Source organism: Mixophyes fleayi, chromosome 4 (genome assembly GCF_038048845.1).
Source record: "Mixophyes fleayi isolate aMixFle1 chromosome 4, aMixFle1.hap1, whole genome shotgun sequence".
Classification (NCBI taxonomy): domain Eukaryota; kingdom Metazoa; phylum Chordata; class Amphibia; order Anura; family Limnodynastidae; genus Mixophyes; species Mixophyes fleayi.
Window position 1 is genome coordinate 140,807,209 of NC_134405.1, and position 12,294 is coordinate 140,819,502.

General features: G+C 40.5%; 1 protein-coding gene across 2 annotated transcripts in view; it reads left to right on the forward strand.

The window, feature by feature from the left end:
• SND1 (staphylococcal nuclease and tudor domain containing 1) overlaps positions 1–12,294 on the forward strand; it is a 479,575-nt gene that overhangs the window by 454,200 nt on the left and 13,081 nt on the right. For both annotated transcript variants that reach the window (XM_075208519.1, XM_075208518.1), the window contains exons 19-20: positions 5,170–5,293; positions 12,130–12,199. In XM_075208519.1, coding sequence (XP_075064620.1) covers positions 5,170–5,293; positions 12,130–12,199 — 194 coding nt within the window. The remainder of the gene's footprint in view (positions 1–5,169; positions 5,294–12,129; positions 12,200–12,294) is intronic.

Here is a 12,294-nt window from a genome sequence, read left to right on the forward strand (position 1 = left end):
TTCAAGTTCCCATGGCAACCCCTTATCGTGCCTAATGAAGGGTGAGACCACTAAGATGAGAAGAATGATGGTGGAGAGACTCCTTGTAGCTGACCAAGCATTGTAGAGACTGAAGAAATAACCACACAGGCAGTCCTCTTAGATTTCTGCTATACTTAGCCACCGCCATTTTCTGTTAAATGTTCTGAAAATAGGACATTTTCCTTTTAATAATGTTGATCATTTAAATATTGCTTTCCATGTTGTCACCCATGGTTCAAAGGAACACCTGGTAGCCTTCAGCTATTATGAAATTCTCTATCATCAAACCACAACCACATATACATAATTTGCACCACTACTTAAAAAACAAATGTCTGATTGGGTTTTCCTGGATCGTTATATTTCATGTCTTACCATGCACTACATCAGAGGAAGTAACAGTCTTTATTAGATATTGAAGAAGTCATATAATCCCTTATGATGAATCCAGTGTTACTCTTACCCATTATAACTTGGCTGATAAATGTAGTCTTGTGATATATTAAGTGTACAGCAGATAGCAAGTCAGAAATAAATTACACATGTTGTAGAAATATGTTCATAATGGATTGAGAATAAACTGTGAAAGTGCATTGTGTAAATGTAAGTCTGTATAGATACCTGAGAATAAGAAATTGCCAGAAAAATCATGAATAATAATTAATAGATATTAATAAGGGAAGTGAATTACATTGATTATCTTGTTACAATCACACCTGTCAGGGATATATTAGATAGCAAGTGAACAGTCAGTTCTTGAAATTATGTGTTGAATGTTTAAAAAATGGGAAAGCATAATGACCTGAACGACTCTGACAAGGGCCAAATTGTTATGGCTAGATGAGTCAGAGCATCTTCAAAATGGCAGATCTTGTGGGGTGTTCCCGATATGCAGTTGTTGGTACCTACCAAAAGTGGAGAACTTGTGAACCGGTGACAAGGTCATAGGAGAGAGCTGTCAGCACACACAGTGCATCAATGATTGCTGCGTAGCCGCAGACTGGCCAGAGTGCCCATGCTGACCCTTGTCCACCACCGAAAGCGCCTACAATGGGCATGTGAGCGCCAGAACTCGACCATGTAGCAATGGCAGAAGGTGGCCTGGTCTGATGAATCACATTTTCTTTTAAATCATGTGTACGACTGGCAGGGGCGGGCTGGGATGCTGCAGGCAGGGGGGCACACAGGCGGCCGCACCTCATTACAGGGGATGCGGCCACGTCAATGATGACGCGGCCGCATCCCCTGTCATGTGATGCGGCCGCCTGTGCGCTGACGCGGCCGCATCTGATGACATCAGATGCGTCCGCAGAGAAAAAAATCAGAAGAAATTGCATCGGGGAGCGGCCGGCCGGCCTACCCCCCGGCCCTAAAAGCGCAAAATCTGCGCGGCCCGTGGGGCCGATGCCCCCCTGCCTTCCGGCCCTGACGACTGGGTGCATGTGCATCATTTACCTGGGGGAAGAGATGGCACTATGGGAAGAAGGCAAACCAGTGAAGGCAGTGTGATGCTCTGGGCAATGTTCTGCTGATAAACCTTGGATCTTGACATTCATGTGGATGTTCCTTTGACTCGTACACCTACATAAACATTGTTGCAGACCAAGTACAGCCCCTTCATGACAACATTATTCCTTTATGGCAGTGGCTTCTTTCTTTAGCAGGATAAGGCTCTGTGTCGCACTGCAAAGCTTGTTCATGAATGGTTTGAGGAACATGACAGAGTTCAAGGTGTTGACTTGGCCTCCAAATTCCACAGATCTCAATCCAATTGAGCATCTGTGGGGTGTGCTTGAAAACAAGTCCGAGCCACCGCACAACTTACAGAACTTGAAGGATCTGCTGCTAACGTCTTGGTACAGGGCACCTTCAGAGGTGGAGTCCATGCCTCGACAGGTCAGAGCTGTTTTGGAGAGAGAGAGATCTATTATTAGTTAGTTTGCACAGCAGTAATTGTATCCAATAATATGTAATTCTAGCCAAAATATTTCCATTATGAATTACCTGCATTTTCATTATTTACTTTAAGATGTTAAAATTCCGTTTAATGCTTCTGTTTATCTATTGAAATGTTTTGGGGTTTTTTTTGTATTTTGTTTGTTTTTTACACAGTTTCTATACCATCAAATGTTGTTGAATTATGTCCAATAAAAGGGGACCACATAATGCAGCCTTTCAGACTTCTCGGTATGGCCGCCCATTGGGAGCATGGCTTAACTATTACTGCAGTTATTTTACTCTGCATTTCCAGCAGCTTTATTAAAACTTCAGTTAATAAATGAGCAATGCTAAATGACAGGAGACTTGCACTTGAATGGGTCCACGGTATGAATTGAAAATCTGTTTTTATCAGATTGTCAGTAACCAGAGGAGCTATGGCACAGGGTTGAAATGTATCCTGGGTTTTACATGGTGAAGTCTGTGCTGGGTGAATCCACAGGTGTATGCACTGTTGCATCCATTCGTAGAATTCCGAGCAAGTTATACCATTGCCCTGTAGCCCGTGCTTTGCTGCACCTGCACAGATTACTCTTCAGTCCCTCTGCTTGTTATCACTTAATTAAATCCTCATATTAATACACAAGTGTCCCTGCTGCAAGCTCTCTCTGATAGTCCTTTCTTGCTGTCTGTTCAAAAGCTGAGAGAAGCACAATGTTATCAGTGTCTGCAGAAACACATAGCATGTTTAGATCCCAAGTAATAGGCCTTTCACGTTGTTCTGATCGCCCTGCCAATCGTATGAATGTGTGTTAGGTTTGTCTATCCGCTAAAAACTCGTCACATTTTGTATGATTTTTTCCAACTTGTGCGAGTATTGAAGAATTTAATTGTAATACATGGTACGATATTTTATTCATCAGCAAATACAGATACTGTTTACTGATATACAGACTCTAAAGGATAGATTGTAATACAGATCCTAATGAGTCACTGGTAAACAATGCTCCTAATATAATGGTGTACTTATTAAGTCTGTTTTGTTGTTCTTTGGGCTCAAGTTCAGATTACTACAAAGGAGTTATTACCAGACATTCATTTTCTGAATATCACACAGTGATGCTGACCCCTAATACTGCTGACATCCTTCCCATTAAGCCACTCACCCACAGATTGTATGATAAACACAGCAGCTTTTGTCAGGGAAAGCCAATGGTTGAGAAATGCTGGTCAGTGGAAGGCAACAAAGAATGCCTGATATCAGGTTTATACAAGACCAAGCTATGTAAAACAGTACATTGAATCTGAAATGAAACAGTCTGTTATTAAATTGCAGTCTGACATCACATTGTCAAGTTAAGCATAAAAATTAAAATCATTTTAATGGTTTGTAGCCACTGTCTGACACTACAGTTACATATCTGCTATTTAGGAGCTTTTTTCCTTTTCCCCTTTTTTAAGCAGGAACTTTAATGCCAAACTAGATACACTATAAAAGCTTGCCTTGTGTTATCCTGATGCTTCAAAACACCACATTACAGCACCTCAACTATATACAAAGACTGAGGAAAAGAGACACTTTTCCAGTTGTTAGCACAAGTCTGATAGTCAGTTGTATATAAAATATGAGCTTGCTGGTTTCCTAAAAGATATATCCTGAGCAATTTGATGCATCAGTGCACAGAATAGGCTTCTTGTTTCAGATTTTTAATCCTAGGCCTCTCTTGGTGTTTGCTGCAGAGCTCCGTAGTCCCAGCCTACATACAGTACTTTTTGTGTAAAATAAATCATACGGGAGAGGGGGCGTGACTAGATCGCGTCATTTTGTCCCCGCCCCCCACTAAAACGTAATTTACATTGCGGGGGGGGGTGGGGGCCATAATGATGCGATTGGCCATAATGACGCCCCCTCCCGCCCTCCAAAGTGGCGTGATTCACCGAGAATCGCGTCAAATGACGCGATTCTCTGTGATATCCAGGATCCGGGAGAAATGCCAGCTCGCCTGGGAGCCCGGGAGACTGACCCGAATTTCAGGAGTCTCCCGGACTTTCCGGGGGGAGTTGGCAAGTATGAAATAAATATTTTCTACTATTCACTAAAAATTTATTTTTGTTTATGGTAGTTGATGATATATTGACTCCAAGGGAATTATAAGTACATATGCAATAAGAGACTACATAACTGACCACCACGGTGTGAGGAGCTTCCGGAAGCCATCTTCAATTCTACAGATCTAGACCCAGGCGTTTGTGGTCGCAAATCAGAGCCTTACTATTCTATTTTAATTGACACTTGGGGGGTATATTTACTAAACTGCGGGTTTGAAAAAGTGGAGATGTTGCCTATAGCAACCAATCAGATTCTAGTTATTTATTTAGTACATTCTACAAAATGACAGCTAGAATATGATTGGTTGCTATAGGCAACATCTCCACTTTTTCAAACCCGCAGTTTAGTAAATATGTCCTTTGGTGTGAGAAGAACATTGGTTGTGGAACAGAGGAATGATATGTAAAATGTCAAGACAACTTTCTCAGTTACAAGAGAAATCACATATTTTACTAGAATCTTTATTGTATGAATCCTGCATGAAATATATAAAGATTCCTAATGTGTTTTAGTTTGGTAAACTGCATTTTAATTTGTGAAGGAACACAGTGTCCATCCAGAAAGGCATACACTCTGCACATATTTCACACAGCACTATTTTTTTCAGCATAGGATTGAATTGAATTTTTAGTCTGTCTCTTTAAAAAAAAAAAAAAAATAATACATTGATGTCTCTCCTTTCTCTCATGTACAAACTGACTTTTCTTTTGCTGCTGCTTCAAGGAGCTCTTCCTTCTACCCTGAAGATGTTTGGTATGATGAAGCCTTTGGCTTAAGGTTTTGTTAATCTGTTTTGAGCCCTACATTGCCTTCAGGACTTAATGCCCTTATTGAAGGCTGAAGCCTCACATTGCATAATAGCTCAGAATATTAGTTCTGATCATATGTAATGTTTTGTTTAAAAAGAGCTCACTCTCCCTGACCATTTTATCATAGACCCAGCAGCACTATGTGTCTGTGTACTACAGAATATCCATGTACTTTATTTTTCCCCCAAGAATAGACACTAAACACAATTTTCAAAATCTAGACACTATATTTCACATCTTGTTGCTTCTGTGATTAGTTGTTATACTCAATGTTCTCTATTTTGTCTTCAGGTACACAGCTTGAGAAACTCATGGAGGGCATGAGGAGTGAGATTGCCAGCAATCCCCCATTGGAAGGGTCATTCTCACCACGCCGCGGGGATTACTGCATTGCCAAATATGTGGATGGAGAATGGTGAGTTACACTGCAAAAAATGCCCTGAAATGTGTATTAGTGTCTTGGTCTAGGCTAGTAACATATCCTCATCTTGTAGTGACATGTAATAGGTGGTCAGGCACCAAAAGTCTCCATACCAACTCCTCCTTAGCTAGCTTTTCCATTATATGCATGTGCCAGCATATTGAAATTTTGTTCTGTCTTTGCTTAACCCCTCATTTAAATGCTATGACCATGGATTATAAGTAACGTTTGCGGAAACATTTTGGAACTGAACGCCCCTTTGGGACCATGGCTGCCGCATATAATATGGGTAGCGTAATGCATATGGACTAGGCAAAGCAATTACATTTTGCCTTCAGTGGAGTAAGCAGTATACCACATGGAGATCGATACTAGAACGCCTGCCACTATAGAGATCATTGATCTTTATGGTAAATGCCTCTTCTGCGTTGGTTGGTAGACTTTCATATCACCTGTCGCAAACGCTCAGCCTGTCTCAGATACAGCAATCTGAAACAGCTGGTCGTGACTGGAGTCGCCTTCATCACTTACCAATGAATACACCTTTTCTGCCACCGCGAAGGGTTTATTATGGAGTCCTTGCGTTCGCCAAAACCACTTATTAATATTACACACTTAAATCACATACACATGTAGCATGAGCTTCACTTGGCTTTATAAGTTCACAAAGAATCAGAGTATATTTCTTAGATTAAATGTATTTAATCCGAAAAATGTTTCCAAGGCTTAAGTACAAAACAGTTAACAAGACATACAAAATAAGTTGCACAAATAAATTTCAGAAATATAATAGAAAATAAAACCAGTGTCATTAACTTACTAGTTTAAGACTTGGCGTAAGAGGAGTACACTTTAGGGAAAAATGGCACACTCCAACCTAGGTAGGTCTCCTCATAGAATGAACAACATTACTTGGTAAGGCAACTGATTTTTAACCTTCTCACACTGCTCTTACCCCCACCTTTGGAATGAACTATGTCAACCCAATGTCAGGGCAGACTGGCTCACAGAATGACACATTATCTATTTCCTTAGATATATACGCCTGAAATTTCAAAGAATAGGATTTCTCACCTCTGCTCTGCCTGGATGTTCAGACTGTTTACACAAACACTGTAACCCCTCAGAGATGATGTCTGTCTGGCCTGGTTACTTTCAAAATACTCCTGATACTTGCACAGGTCAAACTTATGTCATTCAGCAAAGCATACTTGTTACATACAAAATACACACGGGCATACATGAATATTCAGGGGGAAGTAGTAATCAGTGATTAGGTGCAATTTATAGCCGCCACACTAGCATAAACTCGTCCACTAGGCTTAGTTACTTCTATCAAACATACACCAAGCCATGGTAGCCTAAATATTGTGCAATCCAACATTTTTGTGTGAACCTAAGAAGGATGTGATTGTTAATAATTACTTATTCAGGACCCACACCTGTTCTCACTATACTTGTATCCCTCATTTACACAAGTGTTTCATTTATTTTGTCAGTTAAATGTACATTTAGGGAAAAAGTCACAAAAATTCAAAGTCAAATTTGTCTTTAAATTTAGTCTTTTTTGTTGATCACTCCATAAATAAATTTTAGACACAGGACATACAAGAAAAGCAGCATGTTCTATTTTTTTTTTTCTACATTTATGTAAGTAATGATGATCTCAAACATAGATCACTGATGGGCAATCTAATATATATGAAGGGCTGCATCTGAAAATTTCAAAAGGGTTAATTTCAAGACTGAAAATACAGCCTGAAAAATACTTTGGCACAGCCACTCATGCCAAAATGCTCCCACATGCATTCAAGTCCTCAGATCCACATGTACCCCAAGACTCCTCCATGTCTTTGGGTACATGTTAGTCAGACTTCCCACACATACCTCACATCTCCCCCATTTTTCCTTACTTTTACCTTTGCAGCCCGATGAAGGAGGAAGAGCACACTGCACCTTGCTCCCCCTCTTCTGGTATGCTGGGTGACCTCCCTGCTATGTGTAGAGGTGCTCACATGATGTGGAAGTCGCTTACTGCTGTTCAGTCTTGTTCTCTGCTTTGTAGTAAAGCAGAGAATTAGTCTCAGCAGAAGCAGCCAACAGGGGGTCGCGGGTCAAGGATCGCCAAGTCACCAATTTGCCTATCACTCTTACAGATGCATCTACTGCATCAGCTCCAGCATAGGTAATATGGAAATTCATCAAAGGTCACAGTTTTTTTGATTTTACTGAAAAACTCCCTGAGCTGCGAGATGAAATTCAGCGAGTAAACTACCGTATTAACGATATTTACGCGCATATTACCGTATTAACGCTAATATATTTAGAGCGCTCGGTTTTTTTGGTTTTAGCGCGTTAACGGCAACAATTGAATACCCCCCCTATGGATGTAAATGGGAAAGGTTTTGATGAACCTGGTGATAGAGGCTAGTAACCGCCTTATACTGTTCTTGCTATTGTGCGGTCACTGTTTGGTAGCAAATCATTAATAATGAGGGCTCTTTCTCCAATTACTCTGTACATTCTAACTCAGCAGTGTGAGAAACAGATGAGGGACATACAATTGCTGATCCCCTAAGACATGCAAATGCTGCCTGCTTGCCCTGTCAAGATATTTAGTCCACTGTTTAACACACTCAACTCATTTCATGGCAAATAGCTTAGTTGTCCACAGTAAGTTTATACAGAAGTAATCTGATAACCAACTAGATCAGGGTTTCCCAAACCCAGTCCTCAGGGCTCCCTAACAGTGCAGGTTTTCCATATGTCCTTGCTGGAGCACAGGTGTATTCATTACTGACTGACACATTGTAACAGATCCACAGGTGGTCCTAATTATGTCACATGTGATCCGGAAAACCTGCACTGTTGGGGAGCTCTGAGGACTGGGTTTGGGAAACCCTGAACTAGATCACATCACTTAAATTGGTATTAGTAGCTATTGGGACTCGGCACAGGATCGACAGCTAACTATTCCAGTAATACAATGTACAAGGCTCAGTAAGGGATAGCTGCTATAAAAGAGCAAGCTTATGTTTGTTTATTTAATGGTGCTCTTTTCTTTTGGGAGAATATGGTCTATATGATGATGGTAAACATTGACTGAGCCAGTGCAGAATCTAACATAATCGTTCAATTAGGTTGAGATTTGGTGATTGGGGACATGGTTTACATAGTATTCATTTTCAGCAAGCAATTTGGTAACCACTGATGTCATTGTAGGACATTACCATAGGATGGAAGTAATTAGGATGGGCATTTATACTGTCCTCTAATGAAATGAGTAGACCAAGACCATGCCAAGTAAATGCATCCCACAATAACCGGATTTCCATAACTCTCCAATGGAAATAAAGAAGTCTGTAGTGTGCATCTGTTTTTTGAGAACTAGGTTAAGTGTGACTGACTCGTATGATCGTTCTTCACTACTCTGTAGACCACAGTCTGGGTCTGTTTGCACTTCTTTACTTGCAACTGTAAGCTTGAATACACTGCAACCCAACAGTAGTGATAGGTCATGATGGACTGTACTTGATGACACTGTCTGTTCGTGTTCCAGACTCATTTTCAGACAAATGACTTCAAATATTGTTGTCTAAACTCCTGGGGTGTGCAGGAAACTCCCAGACTCTCATGAGATCAGGCAAGTCTGCTGCAAAGTTGGTGGAAGACATGACTTAAATCAAATCAAAACAAAAACCCACACCTGTGAGGAAACGCCTGCTTTTGATATACTTTTTATCTTGTACACAAGTGTTTTTATTTTGGCAGTTCCAGACATACATTTAGGACCAAAATTCAGAAAATTATATTAAATATTGTGTATTAATTTTGAAGCATATTATTTGCAAATTATTATAATTACAAATTCACAAGAGTTGCAAACCATACTTGCGAATTTAATACATTTACAAATACATATTATGAATCTTTAATTTTATCATTATTAGAATAACTTCTCTACCTGTCTGACGATATTTACCAATATTTAGTGGTCATTTTGGGCTCACTCAGTTTTAAGATTAATAATTTAAAAGTTTCAATACAGTACTGTAGTATTGTTACATTGTGTTAATGAGATGTTCCTGCCAAGTATATAAAGTAGTTTGTACTCTGTTCTGGTACTTACATTGCACCAGTTGGGCATCATTGGCACATAACCCTTTTTAGCTACATTGCCCCATTGTTTCATTGGCTGCACACAAATCCAGAGTAATCCAAATACAGAAGCTCTGTCCTCATCTGTGGGACCTGCCGTATGCAGATCACAAAGAGGAGGCCGAACGTGCACAGGTAAGTATTAAAGATGTTTCTCATGCAGGTGAGCTGCGAGTGCTGTAGTCCTGAATAGATGACCTCACTGCCTTTTTTTAATGTTTTACAATTTTGGCCTGTGCATCATTAGACTGCAGCTTTCACACAGTCTACCTCTGCTGAACAAGCTAGTTGTGCAACCTTCAGCATGGCTTTACCCCTACTTGCGTCTGACCTGGAGGACGTTTCTAGTACACAAGTAGCCATTAGAGGTTTGTCTATCCCAGTAGGGTAGGCCGATGGGTGGGTTGGGAGTGCTAGTTTATGCAGCTGTTTTGAGGCATATAGAGTGAGAGGCTGGATCTGTAGAACAGGGAATAACGTAGTTAGGTGTGCACGATTTTTGAGTGTATGGCCCTATCTACGACACTAGGATTTCAATCTTCTTGCAGCTGTTCTACCCACTATTAGTAAGCTTTTCTACCCACATAAATAATCTGCTACACTTTGTAGTCCTCCAACATTGAAAATGAAATGCAGACAATGTAGCCCCTGCCTCTGCTCACACAGTGTTACTGATTTGATATGTCTAAACACTCACATTTCTAGTATCAGGCCTCATTATGCAGGGTTATGTGTGATGGTACGCCACTGTACTGCACTGTGATGCCTCCTATTTGGACATCATTATACAGTGCTATTGTCGGGAACAAAAGTGGCAAACAAGTGTGCCATTGACTGCGTGTCTAGTTAGATGTCGGAGGATTTAGGGTTAAGGAGGTTTGGCAGGGATTATGGGTTGCAGAAACCCGGTGGGATGAAGTTTTGGCTATTTATATTAACACAGGTCTCGCCTTGTACAGAAAGATAGCTGCTTTCCCTTGCTCATTCCCTCTGTCATTTTTATTTTCCTGTGTCACAGCAGCCTATTGGTGGCTGGCATACAGAAAATGTTTGTATTGTTACTGGATAATTGAATAAAATTGATAATTATCATACGGCAAGGATATCTGTAATTGTGTGTAAAAATAAAAAAGCTATGGTATGCCTTTCACCAACAGTAATATAATTTTTACATTTGTTTGACGTGGTGGTTTAAGGAATCAGGGTTAGTGTTGGAGGGTTCTGCATTCATATGATATACTATACAGTTTAATACAGTCACTGTGGTCCACCCTAACCTCCCTGCCCCATTATTGTTATACGATTGCATTGTACAGTTATCACATATGGCACAATAATAATGCGGCAGGAAGGTCAGGATATAGCAAGTGTTAGGATAGTACTGTGCTGCACTGCCTTCCATATTTTCATGGTCTGTGAGGTTGTTCTCCCTGAACCTTCCATCTCCTGACCGGTTACTTCTGCACATCTCAGCCCTCTACACAGTGTAAAAACCTTATGTAAGCTGTCTTCTGTACTTTTTCCTTTGTGTACAGTCCTAGTAACCCATTAAAAGCCGTAGTGAACCCTGCTCTGCTCAGTAGAATGGATGGAGCCAGTCTTCCTGACAAGCATTTGCTTGTTCTCATTAAACACTAGCAGACAGCCTGATAAACGAGGACACGCATGTTGCTTTAGAGTTGTTTTTCCTCTGTGAAATGTCTCAGATTTAAATGTCTTTTTAAAAGGGAACATCAAATTCCCAGACATATCTGTTCTCCAATTATAGCTGCTGTTTAGTATATTGGCTTTAAACAGCATACATCAATCTATTAATTAGCCGCGCAGTATTATACCCCTAGGACATGTTACACGGCATGTACGCGTGCCAGCTTCTACTTTTTTTCTTTTTAAGCTTTTTTTGGGGAAACGTAAACTGGCATAGAAATTTTAGCTTTTTTTATACAACCTGTCCCTATCAAAAAAGGAATTACTGTACCATGTATATATGGTTTGATACTCATTCAAAGCAGATGGTCAAAATCCTTAAATGGCCGCAGTGTCTGGGGTTTTGACATTATTTTTAATAAAAGTAATATATTTTATACACTTGCTTTATCATTTCTGAATATGTAAACAATTTGGCCATTCAGGCCTTATACCATGCTTGCCTACTTTTGGCAAATTGTATCCGGGAGGGGGCGGGGCACGGCCAATTGCGTCACTGTGGCCCTGTGACAAATATGCCGTTTTGTCACAGGGGCGGGGCCAAAATGACGCGATTCACCGTGAATTGCGTAATTTTTGCCCCGCAATTACGGGATGCGGGAGACTTCCCAGCTCTCCCGGCAGTCCGTGAGACCGACCCGAATTTCGGGAGTCTCCTGGACATTCCGGGAGAGTTGCAAGTATGCCTTTTACATACTGGAGAAAAACATGGCATTTATCTCTGGTGCAAGTAGCTAGAATGCCCGCTATCAAATAACATGCCTTAATTGCTGAAATGCTAGTAGGTATTTTAATTCCTGCTGTTTATTATGGTACCAGAAATAAATGATCTCCATAATGGTAGAGGTATAGCTGCCTCCATTGTTATGTGGATGCATCTACCATGTGTACATAGACTTATGCTTGCCTCATCTCAAATGGCATTAGTGAAAGTTTAGAGCTTTTCTGTTTTATTTTTTCAATAGGTACCGTGCCCGTGTGGAGAAGGTTGAGTCGTCTTCCAAGGTTCATGTATTTTACATCGATTATGGAAATGTGAGTATTCGCTACTCAACATTTATTGCAGTATCGAGTGTATAAAACATTAGCTTAAGAAGATTGTATTATCCATACTCTTTTCAAGAGGTCAC